Below are 12,876 nucleotides of genomic sequence, written 5' to 3'. Positions count from 1 at the left end.
ATGCTGGGTGTGCACAGTGGTCCTTGGGCCCCTTGGATTTCTCCTTTTGGTGGGTGTGGGTGGGCGCCATATGTGGAGCCGCCTGGCCAACCTCCCTCCCTCCCCCTCCCCCACAGCCCCCTGCTCCCAAGGAGCTTCCCTGCTCCAGCGAGGACAGCCGGGAGAACCTGCTGCACCAGGCCATGCAGAACTCTGGCATTGTCCTTGAGCGGGTCACTGGGGAGGAGGGGCCCCTGGAACCAGTCCCTCCCGCTGCATCCAGTGCCCAGCCCCTAGGAGATGGTCCCCCAGAACTGCCGCTGCTGGAGGTGGAGCAGGTGGAGACAGTAGGTACCTGTGCTGCCAGTGTGCTCACTCCTGGGGGCCGCACCGTAGAGGAAGCTACTCACTACCCTGGCCTGGCCGCCAGCCTCCTTGCTGTGCTCCCTGCTGTCACTTTCTGCAGTGACTTTGTCCCCTGAGCTGCTTACCCCTGAGCCCATTGAGCCTGTCAGGGTGGGGGTGCTACGGGTCTGTCTGTGGGGCCCAGCCGGCAGTGGATGCTGGAAATATGCTGTGGTCCCCCAGCAGGTGGCCCATGAAGCCTCAGCGGTATCCAGGACCCACCTGTGCCCTCAGTGCAGTGAAACCTTCCCGACAGCTGCCACCCTAGAGGCCCACAAAAGGAGCCACGCAGGTGGGTGGCGAGTGGGGCACTGTGAGTGGCCAGGGTGGTCCCTTGGGCAATGGTGGTCAGGGTGGCCTGTGGGCAGGCAGCAGGCGGTTGGGAGGGCCCTTGGGGATGGGACGTGGCCTGACATTGCCTGTGGCCCCAGGGCCGAAGCTGTTCACATGTGTGCAGTGTGGCAAGGCCTTCCCCAAGGCCTACCTGCTCAAGAAGCACCAGGAGGTCCACGTGCATGAGCGCCGCTTCCGCTGTGGGGACTGTGGGAAGCTCTACAAAACCATTGCTCACGTGCGCGGCCACCGGCGTGTCCATTCGGATGAGCGGCCCTACCCTTGTCCTGAGTGTGGCAAGCGCTACAAGACCAAGGTGGGCCCTCCAGCCCTGACTTCTGACCCCCCCGCCCATGAGCTCCCCACTCTGTGAGCCAGCTCCGTCCCTTGTTTCTGCCCCAGCCCTCCCTTGTTACCCCTCTGCCCAGTGTTGGCTTGGACCCTCCCTGCTGGCCGATGAATCCCCCCCATTCCCCGGCCCTAGAAGTGGATGGGGAAAGCCGGAGTCTTAGGTGTGGACAAGACCAGGTTGATCCTGACAGTGGCCTCCTCAGAATGCCCAGCAGGTACACTTCCGGACACACCTGGAGGAGAAGCCGCACGTGTGCCCATATTGCAGCCGAGGCTTCCGGGAGAAGGGCTCACTGGTGCGGCATGTTCGCCACCACACGGGCGAGAAACCCTTCAAGTGCTACAAGTGTGGCCGTGGCTTTGCCGAGCATGGCACGCTCAACCGGCACCTGCGCACTAAAGGTTCGGGGCGAGTGGGAGGCAGGAGGGGGTGAGGGGCCGCAGGAGGCCAGCCCTGACTGAGCTCCCCACCTCAGGGGGCTGCCTGCTGGAGGTGGAGGAGCTGCTGGTGTCCGAAGAGAGCCCCACAGCAGCTGCCACTGTCCTCGATGAAGACCCGCACACTGTGTTGGTTGAATTCTCATCCGTGGTGGCTGACACCCAGGAGTACATCATTGAGGTGGGTGTCGGGCAGGGCTGGGACGTGGCCCAGGGGAGGCAAGGTTGACCTCTGACCCTCTTTCCAGGCCACCACGGATGATACAGAGACCAGTGAAGCTACAGAGATCATCGAGGGCACCCAGACAGAGGTGAGGGGCTGGGGGAGAGGGAGAAGGGAGGTGTGGTGCCCTCACCCAACCTTGTGAGCTGAGCTGTGAGCCACCCACAGGTGGATAGCCATATCATGAAGGTGGTGCAGCAGATCGTACACCAGGCCAGCGCCGGCCACCAAATCATTGTGCAGAATGTGACCATGGATCAGGAGGCGGAGCTAGGTCCAGAAGCGGCTGCTGCAGACACCATTACCATTGCCACTCCGGAAAGCCTAACAGAGCAGGTGGCCATGACACTGGCTTCAGCCATCAGCGAGGGCACTGTGCTTACTGCCCGTGCGGGTGCAAATGGCACTGAACAGGCTACTGTGACCATGGTTTCATCGGAGGACATTGAGATCCTGGAGCACGCGGGCGAGCTGGTTATTGCCTCGCCAGAGGGCCAGCTCGAGGTGCAGACTGTCATTGTTTAGCGTGGGTGCCTGTAGGGTCCCACTGGGCTGGGCTGGGTCAGGGGCAAGGAACCTGAGCGCCCTCCTGACTCCTACTTGGCCTAGTATGGACAAGACACAAGACACGGCACAGAATCCAGATGTTCAGACATGTGGGGGTGTAAATAGAGTTTTTTGTTGCTTTACAATAAAACATGAAAACCCACCGCTTGTGATATTGCGGCAGTGGCAGCCCGGGCAGGCTCTCCCATGGCAGCACCTGCCTGCCCGGGCCACGCTGTAAACTCATGCCTGGCCACCCCGCCCACTATTCCTGATGGGGCTGGCGACACCGTGGCTGCGTGTGGGTGTCGCTGGCATGTGGACAGGCAGCCATCTGCTGGTGCCCTGCCCACTGGGATCGGTGACCCCAGCTTCCTGAGGCCCGATGTGGTTCCCTGGGGCAATAGACTTAGGCCAGGAGACCAGGAGCCTCTAACAATGTGGAGCAGAAACAGTGGAAGATGTGGAGCTAAGGAGGGGCTTTCCTAAGTGTACTGCCTTAGTTTTCCTGAGGGGATGCTGTTCTAGGAGGGAGATTCTGGATGACCTAGTTTCTGAGGGGTGGGGACAAGAGCAGGCCTGGCTGGCCATCTCCCTCATTCCTCATGAAGATCTTGGGGTGTTGGTAGGGGCTTGAATCCTGATTCTGACAGACTTGGGGGTTGGAACCTCAGGGTGGATCCCCTGTTGCCTTGTCTTCTGGGTTCTCTGTGGGAATGGGAGCCAGGAGTTCTGGCACCAACATTGAGGGGGCGGGACCCAGCACAGCTGGCCCCTCCCTGGACCAGGGCCTCAAATACCTGAGTGTGCCCAGGCAGCAGACAGACCTTTTGCCATACCAAGACCTTGGAGTCTGGTACCACGGACACACTCCCAGCCTGGACCTCAAACCCTTACTTGGGCCCAAATCCTGAGCCTCTGGCACTGCCCTATCCACATCTCAGGTGAGTCGGGCTGGATGGTAATGGGGTGTGTCTGTTTGGGCTTCAGTTTTCCCACGGAGTAGGAGAATGGCCATGAGCCCAGCACACCAACCACCCTGGGGAGAGCGCAGGGGGAGCCTGCCCTTGGTGCTGGCCAGCATCGGTGGCATTCCCTGTCAGGCCCCCACACTGGGGAGGTGAGGGGTGGTTGGGTGTGTCCGACTCCCGGTGGGTGCTCAGGGCTGTGTCTGTCCTCCCAGCCACTACCTCGGAGCAATGGGACGGCCCCGGGCCCTCCTGGCTGCGCTCTGGGCCCTGGGGGCTGCCGGGGCAGCAGCGCTGCGCATTGGAGCCTTCAATATCCAGAGTTTTGGTGACAGCAAAGTGTTGGACTCAGACTGTGCCAGCGTCATCGCACAAGTGAGGCGGGGCCTGGGCTGGGGCTGCTGCCTCTGGGCTCTGCGGGCGAAGCTGCCCTTCGTGACCCGCCCCTACGGTCCCCTCTCCAGATCCTGGCTGGCTATGACATCACGCTCGTGCAGGAGGTGCGAGACCCGGACCTGAGCGCAGTGTCCATGCTCATGGAGCAGATCAACAGGTGTGGCGGGCAGGGCCCAGCGTCGGGAGCTCCGGCCGGCATCCCAGGCCTGGGAGCGGTGCTTTGACTCGGGGCTTGGCCCCTATCTCCGCAGCGTGTCTAGGCACCAGTACAGCTACGTGAGCAGCGAGCCCCTGGGGCGGGATCAGTACAAGGAAATGTACCTGTTCGTTTACAGGTGAGAAGTGGGGTCGCAGCGTGCGGGGTAGGAGGTGGCTGGCTCGGCGCACCCACCCGCCCTTTGCCCCCAGGAAGGACGCGGTGTCGGTGGTAGACACGTACCAGTACCCGGACCCGGAGGACACCTTTAGTCGTGAACCTTTCGTGGTCAAATTTTCAGCCCCCAACTCCGGTGAGGCCCCGCCCCTACTGCAGGCCCCGCCCCTTCCGCAGGCCCCCCCCACCCGACACCCACCCTCTCGTACAGCTGCCAAGGAGCTGGTGCTGGTCCCGCTGCATGCTGCTCCCCACCACGCAGTGGCGGAGATCGATGCTCTCTACGATGTGTACCTGGACATTATTGACAAGTGGGGCACCGACGTAAGCCCCGCGCCCGCACAGCCCTGGGTCCCCGGAGGCAGGCCCTGGGGGCGGCCATAGAGGCGTGGGCTGGCTGACCCTGGTTCCCTGCAGGACATGCTGTTCCTGGGCGACTTCAACGCGGACTGCAGCTACGTGAAGGAGCAGGACTGGCCGTCTATCCGCCTGCGCAGCAGCGAAGTGTTCAAGTGGCTCATCCCGGACAGCGCTGACACTACAGTGGGCAACTCGGACTGCGCCTACGACCGCATTGTTGTCTGTGGTGCTCACCTGCGCAGGAGCCTGAAGCCCCAGTCGGCCACGGTGCACAACTTCCAGGAGGTGTTTGGCCTGGACCAGACTCAGGTGAGGGCGGAGCTCCATGGAGGCGGGTGGGGGTGTCCCCTGGCCGCTCTGCACTGGCAGACAGGAGCCAGCTCTCTTCTGTCCAGGACCAGGCTCAGCCTCAGTGCACCTGGCAGTTCCCTCCTTGCCCTAGTTTCTGAAAAAGGCCCCCACAGGGTCAGCTGTGGTTGAATGGAACAAGTCTGGGAAGGCACAATAGGATGCCTTCACCTCTCCCAGAGGTAGGGTCCTGAGTGTGCCCACACCCCACTTGCAGGCAACAGCAGGGATGAACAGCCCAGGCCTCACTGGCCCGCTCACCTAGACGCAGTGGTTTCTCACAAACCCAGTGGGCTTCATCCTAGGTGGGGGGCCAGTTCTCTGAGGTGAAGCCTCAGGAAGGACAGGCTGGCCAGCATGGCCACTGAGACTTGGCCCCTCTCCCTCCAGGCCCTTGCCATCAGTGACCATTTCCCTGTGGAGGTGACCCTCAAGCCCCACTGACAGCTCGGAGGACTGGCCAGGGCATGCTGCCTGCGGACTGGCTCTGAGGAACAGCTCCACAGGACTCAAGGTGGCTGGCCTGCCCTCAGCAAGGCTGCAGGGCAGGGTGAACTGGGCCTGGACAGGTGGCCATTGACATGTTACTGGAACAGTGAGCCGATCCCATCTGTAAATGGCCTACCACTACCTACCTCACAGGTGTGTGAGGAGCAACCCAGAGCACTGGGTGTGGCTCTGCTCAATAAACAAGAGTGCGCACCTAGGACCACAAACAGGTCAGCTTAGAGGCCGTTGTGTCCTTTCTTAGCTTGTCTTCCTGTGGCACAACCCTTGTCCTGCAGCCCAGCAGGTTCTTTAGGGCAGCGGTCAACAACCTTTTGGACCTCATCCGCAGACCACCGGCTGGCGACTGCTGCTTTAGGGGACAGGCACAGTCTGGCCTGCCCATTTCACATCCTGCTGGAAATCACCACTTCCAGACCACTGTAAATGCAGTGCGGATCAGCACACACACAGGTATAGTGTTGCCTTGCAAGGCCAACCTTCCAGCCCCAATGTTCCTCAACCCCCAGGCACTGGTCTGTATGGAGTCCTGTCCATCACTGCAGGGGGTCAGGTTAAGATCCTCCCCACAGAACTCCAGGTGGTACAGCCCTTCGGTGGTGCCTTCCTGGGTAGGCTCTCCTCACGAGCCCTGGGCTGGGCAAGGAATTGTCAGGACAATGGCCTGTATCCCAGGTAAACCCATCCCCTGAGGATGGGGAGTACACGGCATAACTGACAGGGGCCTGATGAGGTTTCTAGTTTTTGGCAGGATTTGGTAACTGTCCTGAATTGTATGGTGGGAGGAAAAGGCTTTTTGTCAAAAGTTCGAGCAAGTTTTTCTTGACAAGTCTTTTTAAATTAAGATGTAGGACACTTGCAACATAGAATGCCTCTCAAATAATGCCTCCCTTGATCTCTTCAAGTCCCCCTGATTTCTCAGAATTGTCATACATTCCCTCCATCTAAATGAACAAATGTGGTAGCCAAAGGGCTTTTCTCTGGGGGCAAGGCTGGGGGGGGGGGTGGTATCTTGTGTGGATCATCAGGGCCCATGACTCCCTCATGCTTCTACAATCAGGCAGCCCAGAGGCCAGGGATAGGACAACCTGAGAACTTTAGTGACAATTCTTTTTTTTTTGTTGTTAACCCTCAACTGAGGACATTTTTCCCATTAATTTTTAGAGAGTGGAAAGAAGGGGGAGGGGGAGAGAGAAAAACCTCGATGTGTCCCACATTGATCCGTTGCCTTCCATACACGCCAGGGACTGGGAATTGAACCTGTGACCCTTTGGTGTACAGAACAATGCTCTAACCACTGCAACACACCTGCCAGGGCTTCAGTCATATTTCTTTGGGAAAGGAGGCACTCAGCGGTGACACTGCCCAGGTCCAGAATAGGTCCACCTGCCAGTTCATAATTCCCCAATCCAGACACTGCCTGCAAACCCCACCTGCCAGGCAGAAAACGCACTCGTGTGTGGTGGTGGGTCTTCGGCCCTGGCTACAAGGAACAGGGCCTTCTGGGAAGATCAGCAACACAAAGAGCTGGAAGGATTTTTAAATTGGAAAACACCTTGTTTAAGCCCCCGTGGGACCAGAGTGCCCCTGGAAGGGTGCCTAAGCCTACAGCCTATGTGGGCAGCCCCGCAGTTAGCCTTTCCTCTGTTTGAGCTTTTCTAAGTAAATCTGCAAGGACTTCTGAATGGCGTCTCTGGAGACAAAACTGACAAAGTTCTTGATGTCAGCATCGCGCTGTTTCACCAAGCGGTCTACTGTGGGCTTTCGCATCATGTTCTTGGTCAGCTGTCGAGCGTGATCTAAAGATAACAGGGTCCACGTGTGAAAATAATTCCCAACCTTCCTAAGAGAGTTCCAACACAAACTTTAGCAGAACACTCAGAAGTTAAACATTAAGTAAAAAGAAAATGAAATCACCTATGTTCCCACTACCGTTATCTTTTAAAAACATATAGGATGATACTGTAAAAACTGCCTTTTTAGCCAGACCAATGTGGCTCAGTGGTTAAGCTTCAATCCACGAACCAGGTCACAGCACATGTCCCAGTTATGGCCTCAATCCCCAGTACAGTTTGTGCAGGAGACAGCCTATCAATGATTCTTTCTCATCATTGATGTTTCCATGTCTCTCTCCCTCTCCCTTTCTGTCTCTGAAACCAATAAAAAAAATAATAATTTGCATCTTTAGCCTATTTATTTTCACTCAACTATATTATTGAGAACATCTTATTAAAGGTTTCTTTTTTTTTTTTTTTTTAGAGAGGGAGAAGGGAGAGAAACATCAATGTGAGACTGCCTCCTACATGCCCCCAACTGGGGATCAAGCAGGCAACCTGGGCATGTACCCTAACCAGGAATCAAACCAGCAACCTCTTAATGCATGGGATGAAGCCCAACTGAGCCACACCTGCCAGAACTTATCAAGAATATTTTCCAGCCCTAGCTGGTTTGGCTCAGTGGATAGAGCGCCAGCCTGTAGACTGAAGGGTCCCAGGTTCGATTTGGGACAAGGGCACAGGCCGAGGTTGCACGCTTGATCCCATCGTGGGGCTTGTAGGAGGCAGCTGATCAATGATTCTCATCATTGATGTTTCTATCTCTCTCTCCTTCTCCCTTCTCTAAAATCAATAAAAACATATTAAAAAAAAAGAATATTTTTTAAGTCACTCAATATATTTGATCATCCCCATGTCTATGAACTAAGAATGGTTTTTACATTTTTATATAGTACTAGAGGCCCGATGCATGAAATTCGTGAATCCTGGGGGTGGGTGGGTGGGTGGGGTCCCTCAGGCCAGCCTGTGCCCTCTCGCAGTCTGGGACCCCTTGGGAGATGTCCAACCGAGGGCTTAGGCCCACCCCCTATGGCCCACTCCCTTGGTTGGACATCTTTAGCGTTGCTGCAAAGGCAGGAGAGGCTCCCACTACAGCCTCTGCACTCGCTAGCCGAGAGCTGGCTTCTGGCTGAGTGGTGCTCCCCCTGTGGGAGTGCGCAGACCACCAGAGGGCAGCCCATGCATTGAGTGTCTGCCCCCTGGTGGTCAGTGCACATCACAGTGACCAGTTGCTCCACCGTTTGGTCAATTTGCATATTAGCCTTTTATTACATAGTTGAGACCCGAGGCACGAAATTTGTGCAAGAGGCTCGGCCCTCGCAGCCGTGGTGGCCGCCGGAAGGTCGTCCAGAAGGTCGTTTGGCTGTTTGGTCTAATTCACATGTTATGCTTTTATTAGTATAGATTCTTTACCAACTACCCTATGAAAGGACTGTTTATTCCTGTTTTAGAGTTGAAGAAACAGGTTAGAGAGAGAGATTAAATAAGATTATTTGGAAGAGGGTCTTTGCAGATGCAATTAAGATTAGGTCCTTCTAATAGAAAGGAAAGGGAGATGTGGGATAAAGGAGATTATGTGAAGATGAAATCAAAGATTGGAGTGATGGGCCACAAACCAAGGAATGTCGGGAGCCACCAGGAACTGAGAGGAAGAAAGGAGCCTCCCCTAGAATATCTGGAGTGATCGTCGCCCTATTTACAACTTGACTTTGGACTCTGGTCTCCACACTGTGAGAGAATACATTTGTTTTAAGCACAAATGATCCACCTGTGATTATTTGTTATAGTAGCCCCAGGGCACTAAGCCAGTCTGCATGTTCTTGACTTGCACGGTGCACTTTTACCTGAGAACTTTCCGGTCTCACCAGGAGTATCAGGCTGGGGAGGGGAGGGGAAGGGAAGGGAGGGCAGGAGGCTGTGCTTGCTCACCAGTACCCACAGTGGCTGCCCATCCCTGTGCTCCTCACCTGGAATGGCCAGCCACTTGCCCATCACTGAGAGCGCTGTGCTCTGCACCTGGTCCTCAGGCACCACCTTGTCCACTATGCCGACCTGGAGGGCCTCTGCTGGCGGGAAGAGCAACCCCAGCTGCAGAGCACGCTCTGCGGCACGGTGCCCAATGGTGTTCACAAGTGTATCTTTGAACCTGGAATGCAGACACCCACTCACCTGGGGCTGGGGGCTCCCAGGTGGGTTGGTTCATCCCTGGGCCAAGTGGAAAATGGGTGCAGTTCCTGGCCTTACCAGAAAGGGGCGACGATGCCCAGCAGGGTCTCATTCAGCCCAATGGCATATCTGGGATTGTCAGCCAGGACCCGGTAGTCACAGGTAAGGGAGATCAGGCAGCCTCCAGCAGGGCTGGCTCCCTGCAGGGGAAGCAAGACCACAGAGCTCTGGGTGCTGCTATTGCTGGTCCCAATAGTGTTCCAGAGAGCCAGGGTCCCGAGGAATGCCCGCTAGTGGGTGTGAGCTCTCAGTGACCTAACCCCCACCCCTCCCTCCACCAGGCGCAGGCTCTCCGTGCACCTTACTTGGGTTGTCACCACATCTCTTCAGGGCACACCAGTTCTGGAGCCTTAGCTTCAGCACCTTACCTTAGTGGTCTGTCCCTGCCTTCCCCAGGTCAGGCCAAAGTGATGTTTTCAAAATGTGGATCCAATTCCCCACTTGCTCCCCATATAGCTCTTGGATCCTGGGCCCTGCCCCCACCCCACTGAGTTGACCCGTGGCCCCTACCTTGTCTGTCACCATGTCACAGTGATCTGTAATGGCACGCTTACCTGTGCACATCTCTCCCCAAGGCATCCTTCCCCTCTGAGGGCTTCCCGAGGGCAGGGCCACATCTGCCCACCCCCCGTCCCCCAGCCTCCAGGGAGGCAGAAAGGCCAGTGGAGAGTGGAAACACTCACATTGATGGCGGCAATCAGGACCATATTGGACACGTAGAGCCGCAGCCACAGCTCCTGCACAGCCTTCCAGTACTCAGCATAGTGCGCCGGGTTCCTCCCGCACATTTCCCTCAGGTCCAGGCCAGCTGAGAAGACCCCGGGGCTGTCCTGGGTGAGGGAGGGAGCACAGGCCCATTCAGAGTCCACCTTCCAGGTCACTGTGCTCCCAGAGCAGGGGGAGCCCATGGGTGTTCAAGGGGCAGCAAAGCTGAGGTCTTGCTCAGGGTGAGGCAGGACGCTGCCCCACGGAGCCCAAAGCTGGGGCTCGAGGACTCAGCCTCCACCTCCCTCAGGCTCAGTTCCTTCTCTGTCCTGGGAAGTTCTTTCCTTTCCAAATGCAAACTGGAAAAGGCAGAGCAGGCAGGCAGGGTCAGGCATTCCCCCAGGCTCTGTGCAAACCGATGTGGTATCCCAGGCAGAAAACTTAAGAGGCACGGGGAGGACTTCTGACAGTCTGTTGGGGGCCCATGTTGATGTACTCCCGAAGGTCTAGCAAGCTGCTGACGGCTGCAGACAGGAAGATGCTGCTGTCTGGTCAGGAAAGGGGCAGTGACCAGTCAAGACGCTAGACCTCTGTCCTGGGCTGTCACATGTAAGACAGAAGCCTGGGGAATGACTCTGAAGACATATGTCCTGTATGGATGCCCCAGGTCCTGAAGCAGCTGCCAAGGAAGGGAGGGAGAGCAAACACACAGGAGGAGCGACAGACAGAAATAAATGGCTGCCGGCACAAGGGGCACCAAGTTCTGTGTGTTCAAAGGATTGTTGGCCAAGAACACAGACAGGGAGGGATGGCTCAGCAGCCTTCACTTGGAAACACCCACCCCTGGGGCTCCCATGTGGGCACAGCACCTCTGAGCAAAGGAGATGCTCCCACACTCCCATGGCTGGGGATGGGGTGCTTGAGGCTGGTGGCAACTAGAACTGACTGGGGGTACCACACTGCTTAGGAGAATGACAACCACCCACTGTCTGTGAAGAGCAGGCAGATAAAATATGGGACAGTCAATACTCAATGGCTTGTATGTGCAAAATACTTTGGGAGGCTGACCTCTTGTTTCCACGGACTGTGTCCTACTCCTGTAACTTAAAAAGAGTCAACGAGAAAGATGTGACGTCATTATACCAAGTCCACTGTTCCTCATGGGCCGGACACAGGGACCTGGAAGCCAGGCAGCCCTGGGCTGGGAAAGGGATGGCAGCAGGGACAGAGCTGCTCTGGCTTAAAGGACACGGCAAGAGTCCATTCAGCTTCTGCCTTTTCCCTCATCCTTTTCCCACCAAAATCCCCTGGTCCCCCACCCCCCCAATCCAATACATTTATCAGCACAGATGTAGGGCAGGATAACAGGAAATCAAAGGCAAAGCGTTATATTTCGGATGTGAGAATAAACCACATGATCTTAACTGGGATGGTCTCTGTTAGATAAACTAGAAGGGTGTGGGACGGCCTGTTTCTGCAATTTAGCAACACAATGGCAGTGGGTCAAATTGCATCCCTGAAAAGGACAAGGTGAGCTCCTCACCCCCAGATCTGTGAACAGGACCTCATTCAGAAATAGGGTCTTTGCAGATGTGATCAAGATGAGGTCATACTGCAGTGAGGGGAGGGGGGGTGTCTAAATTCTGTGACTGGTACCCTTCTAAGGAGAACAGAGATACAAGGCAGACATTTGTGAAGATGGAGGAGGCTGGTGGTGGAGACAAGCAGAGAACACCAGGAGCCCCCAGAGCTGGACGAGGCCAAGGAGGATTCTCTCCTAGGGCTTGTAGGAGTCAGCCCTGCCGATGCCTTCATTTTGACCTTGTGGCCTCCAGAACTGTGAGGGTCCATTTCTGTTGTTTTAAACCAGCCCATTTGTGTGCTTTGTGATGGTGGTCACATGACACTAGTGACATCATTCCACACTCATCTGCTGAGGAACTACTGCGCAGGCCTGTGCTACTACATGAACAGTAGGCACTCAATACAGAGATACACTTGGGGGGTGATCACGCTGTAGTGGGGAGAAAATGGGCCGTGGAGGGACAAACCCTGGTTCCCTCCTTCAGGGCCGTGTGACTTTGAGGCCTGGAGACAGCAGGGACCTTCACTGTGTAGCACCCAGTGTCCACAGCACAGAGGCTGGGGCCTTGGGGAAGCGATGGTTTTCCCCCTTTTGTGGCTCCTAACTTGAAAGGTGACCCTACTCCTCCTCCTGACCCAACAAATGGCCTGTTATGTTGGGTCCACACTTCACCTCCCCGGCCTGGTCTTATCGGTGTCCTCTCTTGGCACCTCTGGTGCCTGGCAGAGCAGGTAAGCCTGATGCCCACTGGAGGAGGGTAGAAACACACGAGATGCCAAGTCCTGCGGGTCTGGGTGTTAAAACCAGCCCAGGTTCTGAGGACCACCCAGGGAGGGCACCCCAGGAATCCACTGCCCAGTCTGCACAGGTCTAGACTTCATGAATCAATGTGGGCTCAGGATTGTGCCTGCAAAAACGTCACCTGCCTAGGACCACGATCCCCAGAAGTCTCTCGTGGGCATCTGCATCCAAGGCTGCCTAGTTCTTCCACACTAGGACGTACAGGTGGTCTCCGAGTTTGGACTCTAATCTGGTAACAGGTTCACACTTTGATCAGGGAACTCGGGGCCATGGAGCACTAACAAGCACCCACCGAAGTTAAGATGACGCCTCGGAAGGTCTTGTCGTTCTCCAGTTTCTCCAGACTGATGACGAGCTCCGTCAGCAACTCTAGGCTGAGGCTGTTCACTGGGGGGTTCTTGAACTTCATCACAGCAATCCCTAGTGTGAAAGTGCAGAGAAAGCTCATGCCCAGCATTGGAAAAGGGCCCCTAGTTACCCTGCACCCACAACCTGGC

At 56.4% G+C, this 12,876-nt stretch overlaps 3 protein-coding genes across 8 annotated transcripts in view; 2 read left to right on the top strand and 1 right to left on the bottom strand.

Moving 5' to 3' along the window:
• Positions 1 to 2,438, top strand: part of E4F1 (E4F transcription factor 1) — a 10,446-nt gene extending 8,008 nt beyond the window's left edge. The window contains exons 8-14 of one of the 3 annotated variants that reach the window (XM_006763900.2): positions 117 to 326; positions 571 to 676; positions 816 to 1,033; positions 1,272 to 1,470; positions 1,545 to 1,687; positions 1,755 to 1,817; positions 1,898 to 2,438. In XM_006763900.2, the coding sequence (XP_006763963.1) occupies positions 117 to 326; positions 571 to 676; positions 816 to 1,033; positions 1,272 to 1,470; positions 1,545 to 1,687; positions 1,755 to 1,817; positions 1,898 to 2,254 (1,296 nt within the window). In that variant the 3' untranslated portion in view covers positions 2,255 to 2,438. Of the gene's footprint in view, positions 1 to 116; positions 327 to 567; positions 677 to 815; positions 1,034 to 1,271; positions 1,471 to 1,544; positions 1,688 to 1,754; positions 1,818 to 1,897 lie in introns of all 3 variants that reach the window. The other 2 variants (XM_006763899.2, XM_015564021.1) reach the window with 2 other exon arrangements.
• An 89-nt stretch (positions 2,439 to 2,527) lies between these two features.
• DNASE1L2 (deoxyribonuclease I-like 2) lies at positions 2,528 to 5,448 on the top strand. Of its 4 annotated transcripts, none has more exons than XM_015564023.1 (7): positions 2,528 to 3,219; positions 3,459 to 3,618; positions 3,708 to 3,796; positions 3,891 to 3,974; positions 4,048 to 4,148; positions 4,224 to 4,336; positions 4,430 to 5,448. In XM_015564023.1, exons 2-7 carry the CDS (start codon positions 3,475 to 3,477, stop codon positions 4,850 to 4,852), a joined length of 954 nt encoding a protein of 317 aa, XP_015419509.1. In that variant the 5' UTR covers positions 2,528 to 3,219; positions 3,459 to 3,474; the 3' UTR covers positions 4,853 to 5,448. The 4 variants fall into 4 exon arrangements, with proteins under 4 accessions (XP_015419509.1, XP_015419511.1, XP_015419508.1 ...); XM_015564025.1 differs by having other exon boundaries at positions 2,528 to 3,618; positions 4,430 to 4,681; positions 5,111 to 5,448; XM_015564022.1 differs by having other exon boundaries at positions 2,528 to 3,618.
• Positions 5,449 to 6,749: 1,301 nt separating this feature from the next.
• ECI1 (enoyl-CoA delta isomerase 1) lies at positions 6,750 to 12,823 on the bottom strand. Its single transcript, XM_006763898.2, has 5 exons — positions 12,672 to 12,823; positions 9,972 to 10,118; positions 9,307 to 9,428; positions 9,030 to 9,208; positions 6,750 to 7,026 (listed from the first exon to the last, which is right to left on the bottom strand). Exons 1-5 carry the CDS (start codon positions 12,786 to 12,788, stop codon positions 6,860 to 6,862), a joined length of 732 nt encoding a protein of 243 aa, XP_006763961.2. The 5' UTR covers positions 12,789 to 12,823; the 3' UTR covers positions 6,750 to 6,859.
• Between the last annotated feature and the right edge of the window lie 53 nt (positions 12,824 to 12,876).

The sequence above is a fragment of the Myotis davidii genome, unplaced genomic scaffold, assembly GCF_000327345.1.
Source record: "Myotis davidii unplaced genomic scaffold, ASM32734v1 scaffold599, whole genome shotgun sequence".
NCBI classification, from domain to species: domain Eukaryota; kingdom Metazoa; phylum Chordata; class Mammalia; order Chiroptera; family Vespertilionidae; genus Myotis; species Myotis davidii.
Note: the sequence above shows the minus strand (reverse complement) of the source record. Positions and strands in the feature narration are given on the sequence as shown.

Bases quoted from the DNA above. Each gene is read 5' to 3' on its own strand.
- DNASE1L2 (XM_015564023.1), top strand. From the start codon at position 3,475: ATGGGACGGCCCCGGGCCCTCCTGGCTGCGCTCTGGGCCCTGGGGGCT. The intron at 3,797-3,890 runs GTGTGGCGGGCA...CTATCTCCGCAG, and splicing joins CTCATGGAGCAGATCAACAG to CGTGTCTAGGCACCAGTACA. The intron at 4,337-4,429 runs GTAAGCCCCGCG...GGTTCCCTGCAG, and splicing joins TTGACAAGTGGGGCACCGAC to GACATGCTGTTCCTGGGCGA.
- ECI1 (XM_006763898.2), bottom strand. From the start codon at position 12,788: ATGAAGTTCAAGAACCCCCCAGTGAACAGCCTCAGCCTAGAGTTGCTG. The intron at 10,119-12,671 runs GTGGGTGCTTGT...TCCCTCACCCAG, and splicing joins GAGGCGTCATCTTAACTTCG to GACAGCCCCGGGGTCTTCTC. The intron at 9,209-9,306 runs GTAAGGCCAGGA...TCTGCATTCCAG, and splicing joins GGCATCGTCGCCCCTTTCTG to GTTCAAAGATACACTTGTGA.